Source organism: Eimeria tenella, genomic scaffold (assembly GCF_000499545.2).
Source record: "Eimeria tenella Houghton genomic scaffold, Eth_scaff107, whole genome shotgun sequence".
NCBI classification, from domain to species: Eukaryota; Apicomplexa; class Conoidasida; order Eucoccidiorida; family Eimeriidae; genus Eimeria; species Eimeria tenella.
The window spans coordinates 14,467-31,644 of NW_013541469.1; the positions used below are offsets into that span (position 1 = coordinate 14,467).

A 17,178-nucleotide genomic window follows, 5' to 3' on the forward strand; every position below is an offset into this window, starting at 1 on the left:
TGCTAGTTCTGCTTCTATTCGGGTTAATTTACATCAGCAGCAGCAGCTGCTGCAACGACAGCAGCAGCAGCAGCTGCTGCTGCTGCCATAGGGGCCTGCCCTTCAGTTTCTTTTAGAAGCCAAGCAGAACTTGACGTCACTTGATGACGCGTAGAGAATAAAACGCCAGCAAAAGCAACAGCAGCAGCAGCAGCAGCTGCTGCTGTTGCTGCATTTCCTTCGGTTGCCACTGGCGCGGCGCACTGCTGCACCAAGAGCAAGCAGCAGCAGCAGCAGCAGCAGCTGCAACAGCGGCAGCTGCTTATGCCCTCCCGTGCGCCTAGACAGGCGCTGTAGAGGTGCTGGACCCCACCTGCTGCTGCTGCTGCTGCTGCTGCTGCTTTTCTTTGTCTCTTTGCTGCAGAAACTCCTCATAAGACATTTTCACGTCAACGCTGCCGCTGTGCAGTAGCACAAACTCCCGAGTGCTTTTTCCAAAGCGCAGCGTGTCGCCCTCCCTAAGCAGCAGCAGCAGCAATAGCAGCAGCAGCAATAGCAGCAGCAGCACCAGTAGCAGCAGCACCAGTAGCAGCAGCAGTAGCAATTAGCGTGTAGTAGTGAGAGCGGGATGAGCAGTGGTAGCCATAGTAACGCAAGCAGTAGTAGCAGCAACACCACAGCAGCAGCAGCAGCAGCAATAGCAGCAGCAGCAGGGCTGTGGCTGCTCGCTTTAAGAATCTACGGATTAGCGTTTGTAGCAGCGAGAAAAGGATAAAGGGATTGAAGCACCTTTCTAGAAGTTGCAAGGGTTTAGAAATCAGAAAGTCTAGGGTTTAGGGTTTAGGGTTTAGGGTTTACCTGAGTTCTATATATCTTGCTGCTTCTACTCTTTCGTCGTTTAGATAAGTGCCGTTGGTGCTCTCCAGGTCTATTATGTAGGGCCTGTTCAAGCAACACAACCACCTGCTGCTGCTGCTGCTGTTGCTGCTGCTGCTGCTGTAGGGTGAGGCGAAGAGCAGCAACAAATAAAATGTTCAAAGTGGGGGAGACACACAAAATCAAACTACTAGGCACAAGAAGCACTTCGCTGCTGCTCTGCTGCTATTGCTGCTGCTGCTGCTACTACTACTGCTACTGCTACTGCTTCTCCTACTGCTGCTGCTGCTGCTGCTGCTGCTGCTGCACGTACACTACGTTGCCGAAGCGGCGCCTGTACTGCAGCACGGCGTGCTGCTTAGAGACTGTGGGGTGCAGCAGCAAAACGTCAGCAACCCTGTTGTCTTTTCCAAAGAGAAACCAAGAACGCCGGTGGATGTGCAGCACCTCTGCAGCAGCAGCAGCAGCAGCAGCGCAGCAGCAGCAGCAAGCAGGAACACGCAGCAGGTGCAGCGGGAAGCCGAACGCACGCAACAACAGCAGGAAAGAGGACAGACGCAGCAGCAGCAGAAGGCGCAGCAGCTGCTGCAGCAGCAACGGAGGAAATACAGCAGCAGCAACAACAACGAAAGTGCAGCAGCAGCAGCAGCAAAGCTGCAGCAGCAGCAGCACTAGGTGCAGCGAAGACGCGCGAGCGCAGCAGCGGCAACCAAACGAAGCGCAGCAAATTGAATCCAACATAACAAATAAATAGATAAATAAATTAAATAAATAAATGAATAAATATTTAAGTAAATGAAATAAATAAATAAATAAAGTACTTCCGGGCTCTTCGTCAGGAGAGGCGAGGCTTTTGCGGTGCTGCTTCTTGAATTGGTAAAGACGCCACTTCTTGTCCGGCAGGCTTTCGTCAGCAGGAGGCCCGTGCTGCAGCAGCAGCAGCAGCAGCAGCGGCAACAGCAGCAGCAGGGGAGAAGCAGCAGGAAGCGGCAGTAGAAGCACAGCAGCAGCAGCAGCACAGCAGATGCGAATTCACATGAGACGGCAGCAGCAGCACAGGCAGCATAGCAGCCAGAAGCAGCAGCAGCAGCAACAACAGCACAGCGTAACCCTGCTGCTGCTTCATAAACTGCTGCTGCAGATACCCTTGGGATTACTACAAGCAGCAACAGCAGCAGCAGCAACAGCGGAACATGCAACAACAACAACAGCAGCAACGGCAAAACAGACTACAACAACAACAGCAGCAGCTGCACCACCAGCTACTCTATGCAACAGCAGCAGCAGCCGCAGCAGCAGCAGCAGCAGCAACAGCAGCAGCACCTTAAGCGGAACGCCGTTTCTTTCCATTTGTGTTGCTGCTGCCTCTCCAGCGTCCTCCGCAAGCAGCCCAGAAGGTTCAAAGGTTGGCTTCAGCGCTGCAGCAGCAGCAGCAGCAGATGCAGCAGCAGATGCAGCAGCAGCAGGAGCCCGGGCAGTGGGCAGTCACCAACGCAGCACAGACGCAGCAGCAGCAGCAGCAAGAACAACAGCAGTTCAGCGGTAGCAGGAGCAACAACAGGTATAGCAGCAGCAGCAACAGGATTAACCGCAGAAGCAACCACCGGAAAAGCAGCAGCCTTTGCAGCAACCGCACTAGCAGCAGCAGCAGCAGCGGCAGCACCAAAGTACCGGGTTTGAATCTTTCTTGACTTTTGTCTCTTTCCTTTTTTTCTATCTCCTTTCCGCCCCACTCATAGTTTGCTGCTGCTGCTGCTGCATCTTCTTCGCGGCGTCTCCTTCTGCTTCTTGGTTCTTCTTTGGCTCTTTTTGCTGCTTCTTGTTTGCTTGCTGCTGCTGCTGCTGCTGCCAGTTCTGCTCGTGCTGCAGCAGCAGCAGCAGCTGTCGCCGAATCAAAGGCTTCTTCCTCCTTCACGCGCTTATACGAACCGCCATTTGCTGCTGCTGCAGCGGCAGCAGCAGCAGCAGGGGCCCCGCGCTGCGGGCTGCGGCTGCGCCATCTGGTCCGTGCTGCTGTTGCTGCTGTTGCTGCTGTGTCTTGCTGCTCCGGCTTTACATCCCAGCCCCCCCTATGGCTTCGGCTGCTGCTGCTGCTGCTGCTGCTATAAGAAGGGTAGCAGGACTCCTGCTTAGTCCGCTGCCATGAGCCAGGTGGCATTGTGTCTTGCCTGCTGCTGCTGCTGCTGCTGCTGCTGTGGCTGCTGCTGCGGTAGCTTTCGCCCCCCATCTTCTTGCTGTCACCCAGATCGGCTGCTTTCTCAGGGAAGGTTGCTGCTGCAGCTGCTGCAGCTGCTGCTGCTGCTGCCGCTGTTCGTCGCGCTGCGGCGGCTGCTGCGTTTGCTGCTGGTGCTCGCCACGCTGCTGCAGCTGCTGCTTGTTTTCTGCAGCCTTTTCTGCCGCTGCTGTGGCTGCCAGAGCCCACTGCTGCAGCGGCGCTGCAGCAACTCTCCACTCACACCCTAAACCCCCAGTCGTAGACCCTAAACCCTAAACCCTAAACCCTAGACCCTAAACCCTTGTCTGTTGGCCAGTGGCCCGCGCTGCGAGGGGCTTAAAGAGTAGCAAAAAGAAAGGCAACGGAGGGTAGAGTGTTAGAGCTGCTGCGGTTGCTGCAGGGACAGATCTGGTGCTGCTGCAGCCGGTGCTGCTGCTGCAGCTGCTCTCCCGCTGCTGCTGCGCCGCTGCGAGGGAGCCTCGGCAGCAAAACTTAGTAATAAATGGATATAACACTTTGCTGCATAACGGGACTAGGAGCAGCAGGTCGCAGCAGCAGCAGCCCTGCATGCGCAGCCTTGCGTTCTGCAGCTGTTGCTGCTGTTGCTGCTGCTGCAGCCACTTGGGTGTGGCTCGGTGCGTTTGCCGCTGCTGCACTTCATTCGTTTCATTCTCGGTAATTAGTTGTGCTCTGTCTTTTTGCTTTTTTAGCTTTGCTTTTGCTGCTGCTTCTGTTGCCGCTGCTGCTGCTGCTGCAGCGGCTGCTCGTGCGCTTCCGGCGGCCGTCTACGGCTGCTGCTGCGGCTCCCCTGCGTTTGCTGCTGTTGCAGTTGCTGCTGCAGCTGCAGCAGCAGTTGGCATTGTTATTACTGCAGTTTCTGCTGCCTGCGCAGCTTCTGAATCCTTGAAAGTTCTCCCCCGCAGCAGCAGCTGACAGCAGCGCTGCAGCGCGCCGCCCCCTGCCTCCGCAGCAGCACCAGCAGCAGCCGCAGCAGCAGCAGCAGCAGTGCGGACACTGTGGCGTCTGTGTTTGCCTCTTTCGCGCCCCCCACGGCCTGCGGCCCCCCCAAATCCCAACCCCCACCCCTTAAACCCCAAACCCTAAACCCTAAACCCTAGATGTTCGTGCCGCTGCCCTACAGCCGCCCAGACGGCGCTGCGCTGCCGCCTGCTGCTGCCCTCATGCCCGGGGCCTTTCCCCCCGTGGGGGGGGCCCCCCCGGGGGCCCCCATGGGTCCAGTACCCTTAGTTCTGGCCCCAGGGTTTGCGCCGGGGGGCCCCCCGCTGCTCGAAAGAGAACCCATAGATGTTTGCAAACTCTTCGTGGGGGGCCTAAACCCTAGCACCACCGAGGCCGACCTCGAGGAGTACTTCAAGCAGTACGGAGCAGTAAGCAGCAGCAGCAGCAGCAGCAGCAGCAGCAGCGGCAGCGGCAGCGGCAGCGGCAGAGGCGCAGGGCGAGTAGGAGTAGCTGCAGCAGCAGCAGCAGCTGCTGCTGCTGCTGCAGGGGCGGGGGGAACAAGCAGGCTGTGGGGCTGCTCTGGTCGGGTTTAGGGCTAGGGTTTAGGGTTTAGGGTTTAGGGTTTAGGGTTTGCTGCAGGTGCGGAGCGCAGTGGTGATGTTTGACAAGAAGCTGAACCGCAGCCGCTGCTTCGGCTTTGTGACTTTCAATACAGAAAAGGAAACCCTCAGGGCTTACTGCATGGGGCCCCACACCATTGGCGGCAACGAGGTCAGAAGCAGCAGCAGCAGCAGCAGCAGCGGCAGCAGCAGCAGCAGCAGCAGCGGGAGGGGTCGCGGGGGCGTCGCTGCGTTTTGGGGCGCGTCTGTGGGCAGCCCGGGGCCTTCCTGGGTCGCGCAGCGCCAGGGTTGAGGGTTTAGGGTTTAGGGTTTAGGGTTTAGGGTTTGTTTTCAGGTGGAGCTTCGCCGCGCTATCCCCAGAACCACTTACTACCCAGGCCTGAGGGCCCCCGGCCTGGGGCCCCCCAGGGGGGGCCCCCCGGGGGCCCCCGGGGGCCCCTCTCCCCAGCGGGCTGATGAGGGGGGCCCCCCTGGGGGGGGCCCCCCTGCTGCAGCAGGGGGCCCCCCAGCAGCAGAAGACCCTGATGAGAAGGAATGCAAAGTCTTCATTGGGGGAATTCCCCCCACCATGACCACTGGTCAGCCGCGCCACCAGCTAGCTAGCTAGCTAGCTAGCTAGCTGGCTAGCTAGCTGGCTGGGAGTGTTGGCTAGCTAGCTAGCTCGTTGGCTGGCTGCTTAGCTAGCCATCTGTCTAGCTAGCTGGCTAACTGCGCTTACCGGCTGGCTAGCTACATTTATTGGCTAGCTAGCTACCTGCCTACGTTTATTTTTGGCTGGCTAGCTAGCTAGCCACATTTTAGCTAGCTGGCTAGCTGGCTAGCTGCAGCTGTTTGTGTCATCTGTTTGCATGCAGAGGACATCCACGGCTTCTTCTCGCGGCGGTTTGGAATGGTCAAGCGAGTGGACTTCTTCTATGATAAGGCAAGCAGCAGCAGCAGTAGCAGCAGCAGCAGCAATCGCAGCAGCAGCAGAAGCAGAATAGCAGCAGCAGCAGCAGTGGTGGTGGAGGGTTTGTTGCTGCTGCAGCCGGTTTGCTGAGTTCTCCGTTTGGCTGAGTCCAACAGCTGCAAATTCGAATTCTTTTTTTCTGCTTTTGCGGCTGCAAGCTGCAGTTTTTAGCTTCGCTGCTGCTGCTGCTGATCTTGCTGCTGCTGCTGCTGCTGCTGATGGGGCGCGTGAGGCGTTTTGTGCTCTGAGTGATTCCTGTTTCTGCGACAAGTCTAGCTGCTTTTGCACCTGCGAATCTCGCAGCTGCTGCACCTGCAAATCTTGCTGCTGCTGCTGCTGCTAATCTTGCTGCTGCTGCTGCTGCTGCAGGTGACTGGGCGCATGAGGGGTTTTGGGTTTTTGGTTTTCGCTTTCCCTCATTCGGCCAAAATGGCTGTGGGCCATCACCAGCTGGGAGATGTTGTGGTGGAGGTTAAGAAGGCCGTGGACAAGTGAGTTGCAAACCCTAATTTAGGGTTTAGGGTTTGGGGCTTGGGGTTTGGGGTTTGCGCAGGCGGCAGCTCGGACTCTCTGCGAGCAGCAGTGCACTTGTTGGGCCGAGAGGGTGTAGACAGTGCGGCCCCAGACCCTAATTTAGGCTTTTGGGTTCAGTATCTGAGGAACCACCAATTTAGGGTTTAGCGATGCTGCTTAGAGAAGGCGAGGCAGTTGTAGAGAGCCCCAAACCCTAATTCGGGGTTCTGAGGTGCAGTTAAGCCCTCATTAAGAGTTTGACGCCAGTGCCAATCTCTAGCGAGAGGCAGCATGCTGTAGGCAGTGGTAGCTGGAAACCCTAAAACAGGGTTTCCAGCTACCACTGCAGTCAGCTCGTCTAGTTTATCAGACAAGCTAAACCCTAGTTTAGGGTTTAGCGGATAGCCCAAAGCCTAGATCAGCGGTTTAGACAAATCCAGTTGGAGGAGTGGCCAGGACACTAAACCCTGATTTGGGGAATAGATGATTTAATTCGTAGGGCGTTACTGGGCGCAGCAGAGCGAAACCCTAATTTAGGGTTTGCTGCTCCGGCCTTTTCGCTGCAGCTCGTTTCTGTTCCGTCTGCCTCATTTCTTATTCTTTTTCCTGCCTTTTTTCAATCAGTCTACCTTTTAATTGACTAATTTTAATTAACTAATTTATATTTATTTAATTTGGGGTTTTAATTTATTTTGTTTTATTTGAATTTCTTTTTCTTGCAGAGAGGAAATGCGAAACCAGAAAGAGGCGGAGGCGGCCAGCGGCGGCGGCTCGAGCACCTCCAGCAAACCCCGTGCGTCTTCCAAAACCCTAAACCCTAAACCCTAATTTGAGGTCTATCCAGGCCTCAGTATAAGTCTAGACCCTAGCCTAAACCCTATGCCGAGTCCGGGCCCTAGCCTTACTAGATCTTTTCAAAACCCCAAACCCTAGCTAAAAACCTTCACAAAACCCTAATCCAATCCTAAACCCTTGCTGCTGCTGCAAACCCTAAACCCTAGCTCAAACCAATCTTGCAGTCTCGGCGGCGGCGAAGCAGCAGATTCTCTTCTCCTGCCTTTTGTCCTTGCAGCCGTTAGGGTTTAGGGTTTAGGGTTTAGGGTTTGGGCCGCTGTATATCCCTAAGGTCCTCAACTTAGGGGTTAGGGTTTAGGGTTTAGGTCTCATGGCTAAGCTTCGCCTCACATCCTTAGAGCCCCACCTCCAGGCTCCAGTCCTGAGGGTCCAGGGTCTAGGGTTTAGGGTTTAGGGTTTAGGGTTTGTGCGCAGCGCCGCGGCGGCCCCCGCCTTCTGCGCAGGGGGGGGGAGTGATGGTTCGTTCAATGAGAGCAGCAGTTCCTGCTTTAGATTTTGTTCCATTAGAAATGACTTTGCATCCTGTTGCTGCTGCTGCAGCAGCAGCAGCAGCAGCAGGGCCCCCCCGGGGGCCCCTGCAGGACCCCTACTCCGTGTTTCCCCACGCCGCCGTTGCTGCGCCTGCTGCTGCTGTTGCTGCTGCTGCTCCTGCTGCAGCAGCAGTCGCCCCCAGCGCCTACGGAGCAGCTTATTATCCAGTGGGGGAGCCGCAGCAGCAGCTAAGTTATGGGGGGGCCCCCGGGGGCATGTTTGTGTCTCCAGGGTACAGCTATGTTGTTGCGGGGGGCCCCCAGGACATTTACGGCCACCAAGCAGCAGCAGCAGCAGCAGCAGAGCAGCAGCAAATCACAGACCCCTATGATGTCCAGGGCGCCATGAGGGCCAGAGCAGCCAAAATGACCCAGAGGTCGCAGCCCTACTGAGCAGCAGCAGCAGCAGCAACGGCACCAGCAGCAGCAGCAGCAGCGGCAGCAGCAGCAGCAGCAGCAGCAGCGGCAGCGGCAGCAGCAGCAGCGGCAGCAGCAGTGGGGTGGGGAGGTGCAGCTATTCTTGATTTGCCTCTGTGCAGGGTAGGGTGTTTGCTGCTGTGCTCATTCCTGTGCGGCGCACGTAATCTGCAGCAGAAGCAGCAGCAGCAGCAGCAGCAGCAGCGGCAGTGTGAGGCCGAGGGGAGGGGGCAGATGTAAGGGACCGAGAAGCAGCAGCAGCAACAGCAGCAGCAACAATAGTGTAGCAGCAACTCTGTCTATAGCCGTTGCAGCCTCTAGGGAGCCCGAGAAGACACAGCAGCAGTAGCTGCAGCAGGAGCAGCAGCAGTAGCTGCAGCAGGAGCAGCAGCAGTAGCTGCAGCAGGAGCAGCAGGAGCAGCAGCGCTTGCTGCAAATGCAATAGGCTGAGGTCAGCAGCAGCGGCGGCTGCCGCTGCTGAGAAGAGCGCAGTAGCAGCAGCAGCAGCAGCAGCAGTTGGTAACTTGTTGCAGCGGCAAAGGCCAAGTTGTCTGTACACCTGAGTAGAGTCCTTGTGCTGCTGTAGTGCTGCTGAGGGATATTTAAAATTGAAAATAAATAAAATGAAAAAAAGAAGTCTTCAGCAACAGACTGTGTCCTGTAGCGCTAATTGGGGTGTACGTACACCTGAACTAGTTGGCCACCAAGGCAGGAGCGATTAAAGTAAATTAAATTTATATTTGTTTCAATTTTAATTAAATTTAATTTATATTTACTTTAATTCTAATCAGTTAACTGCACAGAGCTGCCTGTACACCCCAGCGCTCGCGCAGGCACACCTGCCTATACACCCGAAATTTTTAAACTTGACTTCAGAAGAACAGCCAACGGGGCCCTCTCTAGGGTTTAGAGTTTAGGGTTTAGAGTTTAGGGTTTAGGGTTTGCGCAGCGGGCACGCGAGAACAGCTCTACGGCCTAGGGTTTACTAGGGTTTAGGCGCAGGGGGCGTGGGAGAGGCTTACGCTAGGGTTTAGGGTTTAGGGTTTAGGGTTTCGAGCAAAGCGCAGTGAGCGTGCAGCAGCGAGGCTTCGCACTTGCGACGAGGGTTTGCTCTGAGGGTTTAGGGTTTAGGGTTTAGGGTTTATTTCTGGTCTCTGAAGAACGGAAAAGACAGAAAATGAGAAAATAAAATCTAAAAGGAGGATTTAAACTAAAAGGAAAGAGACTCAAGAAAAAAACTCTTAAGGCGGAGCTCGAAGGGACCCTCGGGAAACCCTGCGTGGCTAGGGTTTAGGGTTTAGGGTTTAGGGTTTGCCACCTCAAGCCCTGAACAGATACGAAGTGCCCCGTCGCAGCGGGTGGAAGGATTTAGGGTTTAAAAAGGGTTTAGGGTTTTAAAGGAATAAAAGAATCCAAAATGAGGGTCTAGGGGTTTCTGCTTGCGTGTCGCTCGGCCTTCAACGCCTAGGATTTAGGGCCTAGGGTTTAGGGTTTCGTAAGGCAGTCTTTGTTTCTAAATTAATATTTATTGTTATTCACCATAATGTATTATTGTTATTATTTATTGTTATTTTGTTTATTTATTATTTATTATTTATTCTTAATTGCTGTCCATTTGTTCTTCATTTGTCTTTTTTTATTTTCTGCATCACTTCCGTCTTTTGGTCCTCAAGCCCTTTCCATCTCCATTTATGTAGAATTTAAATGAATTTTATTTTAATTGTTTTTTAATTTCATTTAAATTGCATTTTAATTTCATTTTAATTCCATTTTAATTTGAGCCTTTGGGTTCGGAGTTGAAGGTGCATGCAGCCCAGGTGTACGTACAGCGCGCCGGCACTTGCATGTGTCATTTTCTTCGGTTTTAACGAAAGTAAAAACGGATTTCGACATTTAATTTGTTTTATTTTATTATTAGTTGAATTAAAACTTCAAAATGTTCCTTTTTAAAGGCTTTTTGCTGCTTTTCGCCCTTTTTTCTCCAAATTCCGCTTTTTTGTTCCGCCGTTTCGAAACAAAGGAAAAAATTTGTTTCTTCTGGATTTTCTGCACCGCGGCGCCTTTTTGAGGTTTTCGATTTACTGTTTTATATTTTGTTAATTATTTGTTAATTTATTTATCATTTAATTGTCATTTATTAATTGTTTATTAAGTATTTATTACTTTTTTTTTAATCGTCTTGTTTGTCATTTATTCTTCATTCGTTGTTCTTGCGGGAACTTCCGCGAAGCTTTTTGGATTTAAATCGAAGAATAAAATTGAGCTTTTAAATATTCAAAATTTTAAAAGAAACAAATAAACCAATTGAGTGGAAGATGAGAGGCAAAGTTGTCAGAAAATGAGAAGCACTGGAGAACGTAGAAAGTCTGCTGCTGCTGCTACAGCAGCAGCAGCAGCAGCAGGAACTTAAGCAGCAGCAGCAGCTGCAGCAGCAGCAGAAAAGGCGGTGGGGCTGCATGTGCAGCAAAGGAGGGGTTGTTGCAGGTTTGCAAACAGAGAGAGTCCTGGTTTATTTTGAAATGCATCTTGCATGCAAGAAATGTTTTTAAATTTTAAATTAGAAAAGTTATAAAATTCTGCAGTTTCGGTTGTGGGGGTTGCGGTGTACGTACACTGCACAAAAGGAGGCACTTGAGTTCTTTTCTGAAACCCCAAATTCACTTTTCATTTTTTAAAAATAAAACAGATTTAGAGAAGGCCCTTTGTAGTCTTGGGCGTTTACTATTTATTTTATTTATTTGTTCATATGCGCGTTTATTCACTTATTTATTTTACTATTTATTTATTTTATTATTTATTTGTATAGGGGCCTTCGTTCGTTTGTCGTTTGCAAGCAGCTTTGTTAGTTACTTATTTAGTTATTTGGTTATTAATTACTTCTTTATTTATTTATTGTTCACTAATTTATTATTTATTTATTTGTTTTGCGGCCTCTGAAACAGCCTATTCTGAATTAAAGGCATTTCGGCATTTGTGCTGTACCTACAGCTCCGTCATTTATTTTAGTTTCTTTTTAAAATGATAAAAAGGCCGGAGTGTACGTACACCTGAGTCGAATGAAGTGCAGGGAAATGAAAAATGGAATTTAAAACTTCGAAAGCTTTTCGAAATTCAGAAATATGATTTGAAAATCCCCAAGTGCAAATGTGGGCAAAGTCTAGAGGAGTAAATATATTTCTGCATGCATTTGAAATAAAAAAGGAAAGATCAAACAAAAAACCTAATTCAAAATAAAAGTTCAATTTAAATTCCTTTAAAAGAAAAACATAAAAGAAGAAAAAGGGAGAAATTCATCTAGGCCGTAGTGACGGGGTGTACGTACACCTCAGAGTTCCAGCCCTTCAGATTTCCACAGATGGAAATTTGTCGAATTTGAATCATTTTGGAATTTATTTCACCAATTTCATTTATTTGTTGAATTTTTAAATTAAATTTTCGTATATTGAATTTATTTTTGCATTTTAAATCGCTTTTTTGCGTTTTTTGAAATCTGTAAACAGCCGTTGACCGAATTTCTGAAGTGACTTTCGAAGTTTCTTTTAATTAGCATTTCAGGAATTCTTTTAATCTTTTATTCAGCGTTTTTCAGTTTGTTTTTTAGAATTCTTTTGAACTTTTATTCAGACTTTTTCTCAGAAAAGATGCACTTTTCGTAAATTTCCCAAGTATTCAAATGTGTATATTTACGTACTTTATTAGACTCCATAAAATAAAATAAATGACATTTAAAGGGAATTAAAGGGAATAAATAACATTTAAAGGAAAACAGAGAAACATAAATGGCAAATAGGCAAAAACGGAGATGAAATTGCTTTTAAATGTTTTCGAAATGAACATAAATGAAGTTCTTTCTCATTCCCACCTGTACATACACCCCAGACGTGCAGTAAATAGCGCAAATAAATTACATGAGTTTACTTTTAAAATAAAATAAATAATTTTATAAGTACTCTTTCTACCTCTTTTGTGTGCACTTGGTATAAATATATATTATTTATTCCTATTTATAAACACTTTTTATTTATTTCAAGTATTATTTAGTGCATCTGTACAGGCTACATAGACATAGAGATTATGTATAACGATTATGCATAATATATTTTATTCTACTTTATTGTATTTTATTATTATTACATTTATATTATTTTACTTTATCGAAGTTTATTCTATATCTATATTACGTTTTATTTTACTTTACTTTCTTACGTTTTATTATTATACATTTTATTTCATTACATTTTATTTTATTACCTTTTATTTTATTGCACTTTATTTTATTTTACTTTATTTTACTTTATTATACTTTACTTTATTCTACTACGTTTTATTGTATTTTTTTGTACATTTTTACATTCTATTACATTATTATTATAAAGTATAACTTATTTTATTATACGTAATTGTACTTTATTATATTTCGTTTTATTTTATTTTACTGTATATATCTTCACATAGGTGTACATACACCTGAACACATGCACAGAAGTAACTGCAGTAATATATTTTAGATTTAGATTTACAATTTATATGTAAGTTTAGATTGTTATTTATAATTATAATTGCAATTACAATTATAATTATATTTTAAATTATATTTATATTTATAATTACATTTTCGTTATTTTCTTTTGAGTGCTTGAGTGTATGTTCAGGCAAAAACACTTTACAAAATTCCGAAATTCCATTTTACGAAAAGTTCATTTCAAGAACAATTTTAAAAATAGATTTAGTAGAGCTGCATCTGTTGCAAATAAATTTATTTTGAAGATTTAATTGCAAAGAAATAGATTAAAAGGAAATATTCAAATATTCATGTTTCAGGTGCAACCGGGTGTATGTACACTTGCTTGAACAAATAGTTTGCGCTCTTTTTTGATCCGGTTTAAAGTGCATTTAATTTACATTTAATTAACATCTAACTTCATTTACTTGTCCATTTAATCTAATTTAATTTAATTTGGATTTAATTTTAAGTCGGATTTAAATTGCAACTAAGTTGGATACAAGGCCGCGTTTTTCGCTTTAAGTGAGTTTTGCTTTTGCTCTAATCAAATTAAAGTAAAATAAATAGAAAATATGTCTTTTCTAACCTTTTAAAAGATCTTTAAATAGAAACAAATGGTAAATATTTATTTCTTACAGCTTGCCTAATTAAGGGGAAATAATTGACTTTTATTGGGACAAAAGTGAAAATAAATTCATTAAATTTGAATCCACAAAAGGCAAAAAAGCAAATGCTTTTTCTTTTTTTGTCTGAGTAGGAGAAGAGCCAAAGTGCAAATATGGCAAAAGTTGAACAGAATGCCTAAACAAGTATATATATATATATTTAAATAGATGAAATATTTTTATATTTGAATAAATAGATAATAAATAGATATTATCTATTTATTATCTTTATTTAAGTAGCTATTTATACGGGAGAAGGCCGGCAAAGTGAAGTGCTGAAAGTGCTGCTGCGCAAATTGGTGAGGTGTACGTACACCTCAGAGCAAAGTGCAGAGTGCGGCAGCACCGGCAAAAAAGAAATTAAAAGAAAGAAAAGAGTAATAAAGGGGGAAATAAATAATAAAAGTAAAAGCAACTAGATGAAAGTGTAGAGGAAACCGCTCATTTCGGTTTCACGGCGAGGAAACCGGGTGCACGTACACCTGAATCTCGCTCTTTTTTGTGACCGAGAAGGTTCCAGGTAAATTTAAAAAGAGGCGTTTCATTTTTAAAAAGATTTGAATGCATTTTCCCTTTGAAGATGCTCTAATAGCAGTTCTTTGCAGGGCGTTGACACAAGGGTTTAGGGTTTAGGGTTTAGGGTTTCTGATGTGCGCCACAGGTGTTTTCTATCCCTCATTTGGCCTTCCTTTGTTTTCTTTTCGATTTCATTTATTGTTTTATTTAGTTTTTATTATTTCTTTCCATTTTTTAGGTTTGTTTCATTTCCCTTTTTCCTCTAGCGGCTGCGGTGCTGCTGCGGCGCGGTGTACGTACACCGGAGCAGCAGCAGCAGCAGGGCCACCTGCAGCATTTCAATTTCATTTTTTTTAATTTCAAATTTTTTGTTAAAAACCAAATGAATATAAAACTTGAACTGAAGCAACTGAGGCAGTGCCCCTGCTGCCTTTATTTGTTTCGCTTACGCCCCCAGCAGCAGCAGCTACAGCAGCAGCAATAGCAGCGTCGAGAGCAGCAGCAGCAGCAACAGTAGCAGCAGCAAGAGCAGCGGCAGCAGCAGCAGCAGCAGCAGCAGTGTTTGGAGTAGATTATAAAGATAAATGTTTGCCATTTTCTGGCAAGTTGTGGTGTCTCTTTTGCTGCTGTAGATGGAGCTTACGGACACCCTAAATATGTTGATGTCTTTCGTATTTGTTGCAGTTTATTTATTTTATTTATAAATTCATATTTGAATTATTTAATATATAAATTAATATTTATATATCTTCAATATAATTTATTTTGCATGCAGCAGATCATGTATTTGAAACGGCACTTTCATGGGCTGCTGCTTCCTTGCTGCTGCTGCTGCTGCTGCTCGTTTTGTCGGCTGCTGCTTCTGGCTAGCTGCTGCTGCTGCTGATCTAGCCATTGCTGCTGCTGCTGAACTAACTGTTGCTGCTGCTGCTGCTGATTTAGCTGTTGCTGCTGCTGAAGGTCTAGTTGCTGCTGCTGCTGCCGATGTAGCTGCCACTGCTGAGCTAACTGCTGCCGCTGCCGGTTAGCTGCTGCTTCTGATCTAGCTGCTGCAGCTGGCTATCAGCTGCTGCTGCTGGCTAGCTGCTGCTGCTGTTGTTGCTCACTATCTGCTGCTGCTGTTGCTCACTATCTGCTGCTGCTGCTGCTGCTGGCTAGCTGCTGCTGCTTCTGTCGAAGACACCTTGCTGCTTCAGGAAGGCATGGAGAGGCACAAAGCGCTGCTGCTGCTGCACCTTTTCCTCGTGGGTCAGGTGGAGGGGCATGCAGCAGAGCTGCTGGTTAATGGACCTGCTGCTGCTGCTGCTGCTGCTGCTGGGCCGAGTCAACTTTATGGCCAGTTTAATCTTTCCCAAAAAGTAAATTCCTGCTGCTACCCGCCGCAGCAAAGAAGGCCCCAAGTTGTTTTGCTGCAGGTACAGCGCCAGGGCTCTGTCCACAGTCATTGCCTGCAGCAGCAGCAGCAGCAGCAGCAGTTGAGTGGCAGCAGCAGTCTGGACGGCAGCAGCAGCACTTCGAGACGCAACGGCACCATATTAAATAGCAGGAGCAGCACAAACAGCAGCAGCAGCAGCAGCGCCTTACGAAGCAACGGCAGCAATTTAAGCAGCAGCAGCAGCAGTACAAGCAGCAGCAGCAGCAGCACTTGAATAAGCAGCAACAGCAGCAGTTGAATGGGCCCATTTGCTGCTTTCAGTTGTCACCCTTTATTGGTTTGCTGCTGGCTGTTTGGTCCCGGTAAACAACAGCACAACTAGGGTTTAGGGTTTAGGGTTTAGGGTAGGAAGGCTAGGGTTTAGGGTTTAGGGAAGGAAGGCTAGGGTTTGGGGTTAGGGTTTAGGGTTTGGGGTTTAGGCTTGCTTTGTCTTTGTCTCTCCTGAGTTGTTTTCCATCTTCTGCTGAATCGCTGGCAAATCTGTTTTGCTGCTGCGGCATTTTGCTGCTGAGGAAAGAAGCAGCAGAAGAGCTCCTCAAGGGGCTGCTGCTGCTGCTGCTGCTGCTGCTGTCGTGGCTGGTGTACGCCTCATCCGCTGCTGGTGCTGCTGCTGCTGCTGCTGCTCGCCGCTGCTCTCGGGCCTGCTGGTGCTCCATTAGCTGCTGCTGAAGCTGAGCGATCCTCTCTTCCTGCAGCAGAATCTGCTGCCGCAAGGCATCGCGGTCCATTTGCTGCTGCTGCTGCAGCTGCTGCTGTTGCTGCTGCTGGTGCTGCTGTTGGGAGTCAAAAGAGGAGTAGCCTGCAGCAGCAGCAGCAACAGCAGCAGCAGCACAAATTAAATCTTCGAACGAGACCGCTCCTGCTGCGCTGTATAGACACGAGTCGACTGTCTAAAGGAGCAGAATGAGGAAGTGCAGCAGCAGCAGCAGCAGCTGTTGCTGTTGCTGCAGCAACGGCAGCAAGGGCCAGGAGAAAAACACAAAAACAACAACAAAAGAAGAAGAAATAGAAGCAGAACTAGGAGGAGGAACCACAGGAGCAACAGTTACAGCTGCAGCAGCAGCAACAGGGGTTCAGGAGAAGCAGAAGCAGGAGCAGCAGCAGGAGCAGCAGCAGCAAGAAACGGCGCTTATCTGACTGTAATAGGATTCTTGTTGGTTGTTCCATTGTTCCTCTGATGGGTAGAGCATTTGCTGCTGCATGAAGAAGTCTTGCTGCTGCTGCTGCTCGATATGCTGCTGCTGCTGCAGCATTTGCTGCTGCTGCTGCTGCTGCTGCCACAGGAGCTGCTGCTGCTGCTGCTGCGCCTGCAGTGCTGCTCTCCGCGCTCTTTGCTGTTTCAGCTGCGCGGGAGATGGCCCAGCAAGACACAGCAAATGAGAAGCATCGATTTCTTGCAGCTTTTGTCTTGCTGCTGCTGCTGCTGCTGCTGCTTCCTGCTGCTTCCTGGCTTCTTCCTGCTGCCGCTGCTGCTCCTGCTCCCGCGCCGCCGCCGCAGCAGCAGCAGCTGCTGCTGCTGCTGCGGCCTCCTGCTGCGACTTCTCTTGCTGCTGCTTCTTCGATTTTGCAAGCAGCTGAAACCACAACAGTGATTCACAAAGTGAAAGTGAAAAATGGAAATAAAAGAAAATAAAATAATCAAAATGAATAAAATAAATGAATGAAATAAAGAAAACAACAACCAAAAATGAAAATGATGAAATTAAATGTGCACATTTGCTGCTGGAGTTTCTTGCATGCAGCAAGTCTGCAGCTGTACGTACACTTCAAAAATGAGCAGTATCTGCATTTGTGTCGATTTCGATATTTGAATTTATTCATTTAAACAAATATGTACACATATAAATATATAAATATATAAACAAAACAAAACAAATAAATTAACTTGAACTCTTCTTGCCTCTCTGCTCAAGGAAGCTGCCACAGAGTTGCTGACGGAGAAGCAGCCAATTGCCTTCAGCGAGCGGCACAACTCTTCTGCTGCTTTGTTGTACAGAGGTGCTGCAGCAAACAGAAAGCAGCAGCAGCAGCAGCAGCAGCAGCAGAGGCAGGGTTATTGGTGGTGGTTCGGAAGGTGGGTTTCATTTGTGGTTGGAGTGGGCAGCAGTAGCGATGCTGCTGCCGCTTGCTGCTGCATGCCGCTG

General features: G+C 47.9%; 4 protein-coding genes across 4 annotated transcripts in view; 1 reads left to right on the plus strand and 3 right to left on the minus strand.

Annotated features, from left to right (window-relative positions):
• Window positions 1-319: 319 nt before the first annotated feature.
• On the minus strand, window positions 320-3,082 carry ETH_00003185 (forkhead-associated domain-containing protein, putative; the record flags this gene model as incomplete). Its single annotated transcript, XM_013372758.1, has 6 exons — window positions 320-497; window positions 838-921; window positions 1,169-1,304; window positions 1,677-1,782; window positions 2,179-2,273; window positions 2,527-3,082. The coding sequence occupies 6 exons, from the start codon at window positions 3,080-3,082 to the stop codon at window positions 320-322; spliced, it is 1,155 nt and encodes a 384-aa protein (XP_013228212.1).
• A 1,106-nt stretch (window positions 3,083-4,188) lies between these two features.
• ETH_00003190 (RNA binding protein, putative) lies at window positions 4,189-7,890 on the plus strand (the record flags this gene model as incomplete). Its single annotated transcript, XM_013372759.1, has 7 exons — window positions 4,189-4,458; window positions 4,670-4,801; window positions 4,985-5,228; window positions 5,505-5,572; window positions 5,969-6,090; window positions 6,835-6,905; window positions 7,382-7,890. The coding sequence occupies 7 exons, from the start codon at window positions 4,189-4,191 to the stop codon at window positions 7,888-7,890; spliced, it is 1,416 nt and encodes a 471-aa protein (XP_013228213.1).
• Window positions 7,891-14,753: 6,863 nt separating this feature from the next.
• Window positions 14,754-15,044, minus strand: ETH_00003195 (uncharacterized protein; the record flags this gene model as incomplete). The annotated part of the gene is made up of 1 exon (XM_013372760.1): window positions 14,754-15,044. One exon carries the CDS (start codon window positions 15,042-15,044, stop codon window positions 14,754-14,756), a length of 291 nt encoding a protein of 96 aa, XP_013228214.1.
• Window positions 15,045-15,435: 391 nt separating this feature from the next.
• Window positions 15,436-17,178, minus strand: part of ETH_00003200 (uncharacterized protein) — a gene marked incomplete at both ends in the record, with an annotated part of 2,482 nt that continues 739 nt past the window's right edge. Inside the window, 3 exons of the mRNA XM_013372761.1 lie at window positions 15,436-15,833; window positions 16,173-16,608; window positions 16,920-17,035. Of these exons, the coding sequence (XP_013228215.1) occupies window positions 15,436-15,833; window positions 16,173-16,608; window positions 16,920-17,035 (950 nt within the window). The remainder of the gene's footprint in view (window positions 15,834-16,172; window positions 16,609-16,919; window positions 17,036-17,178) is intronic.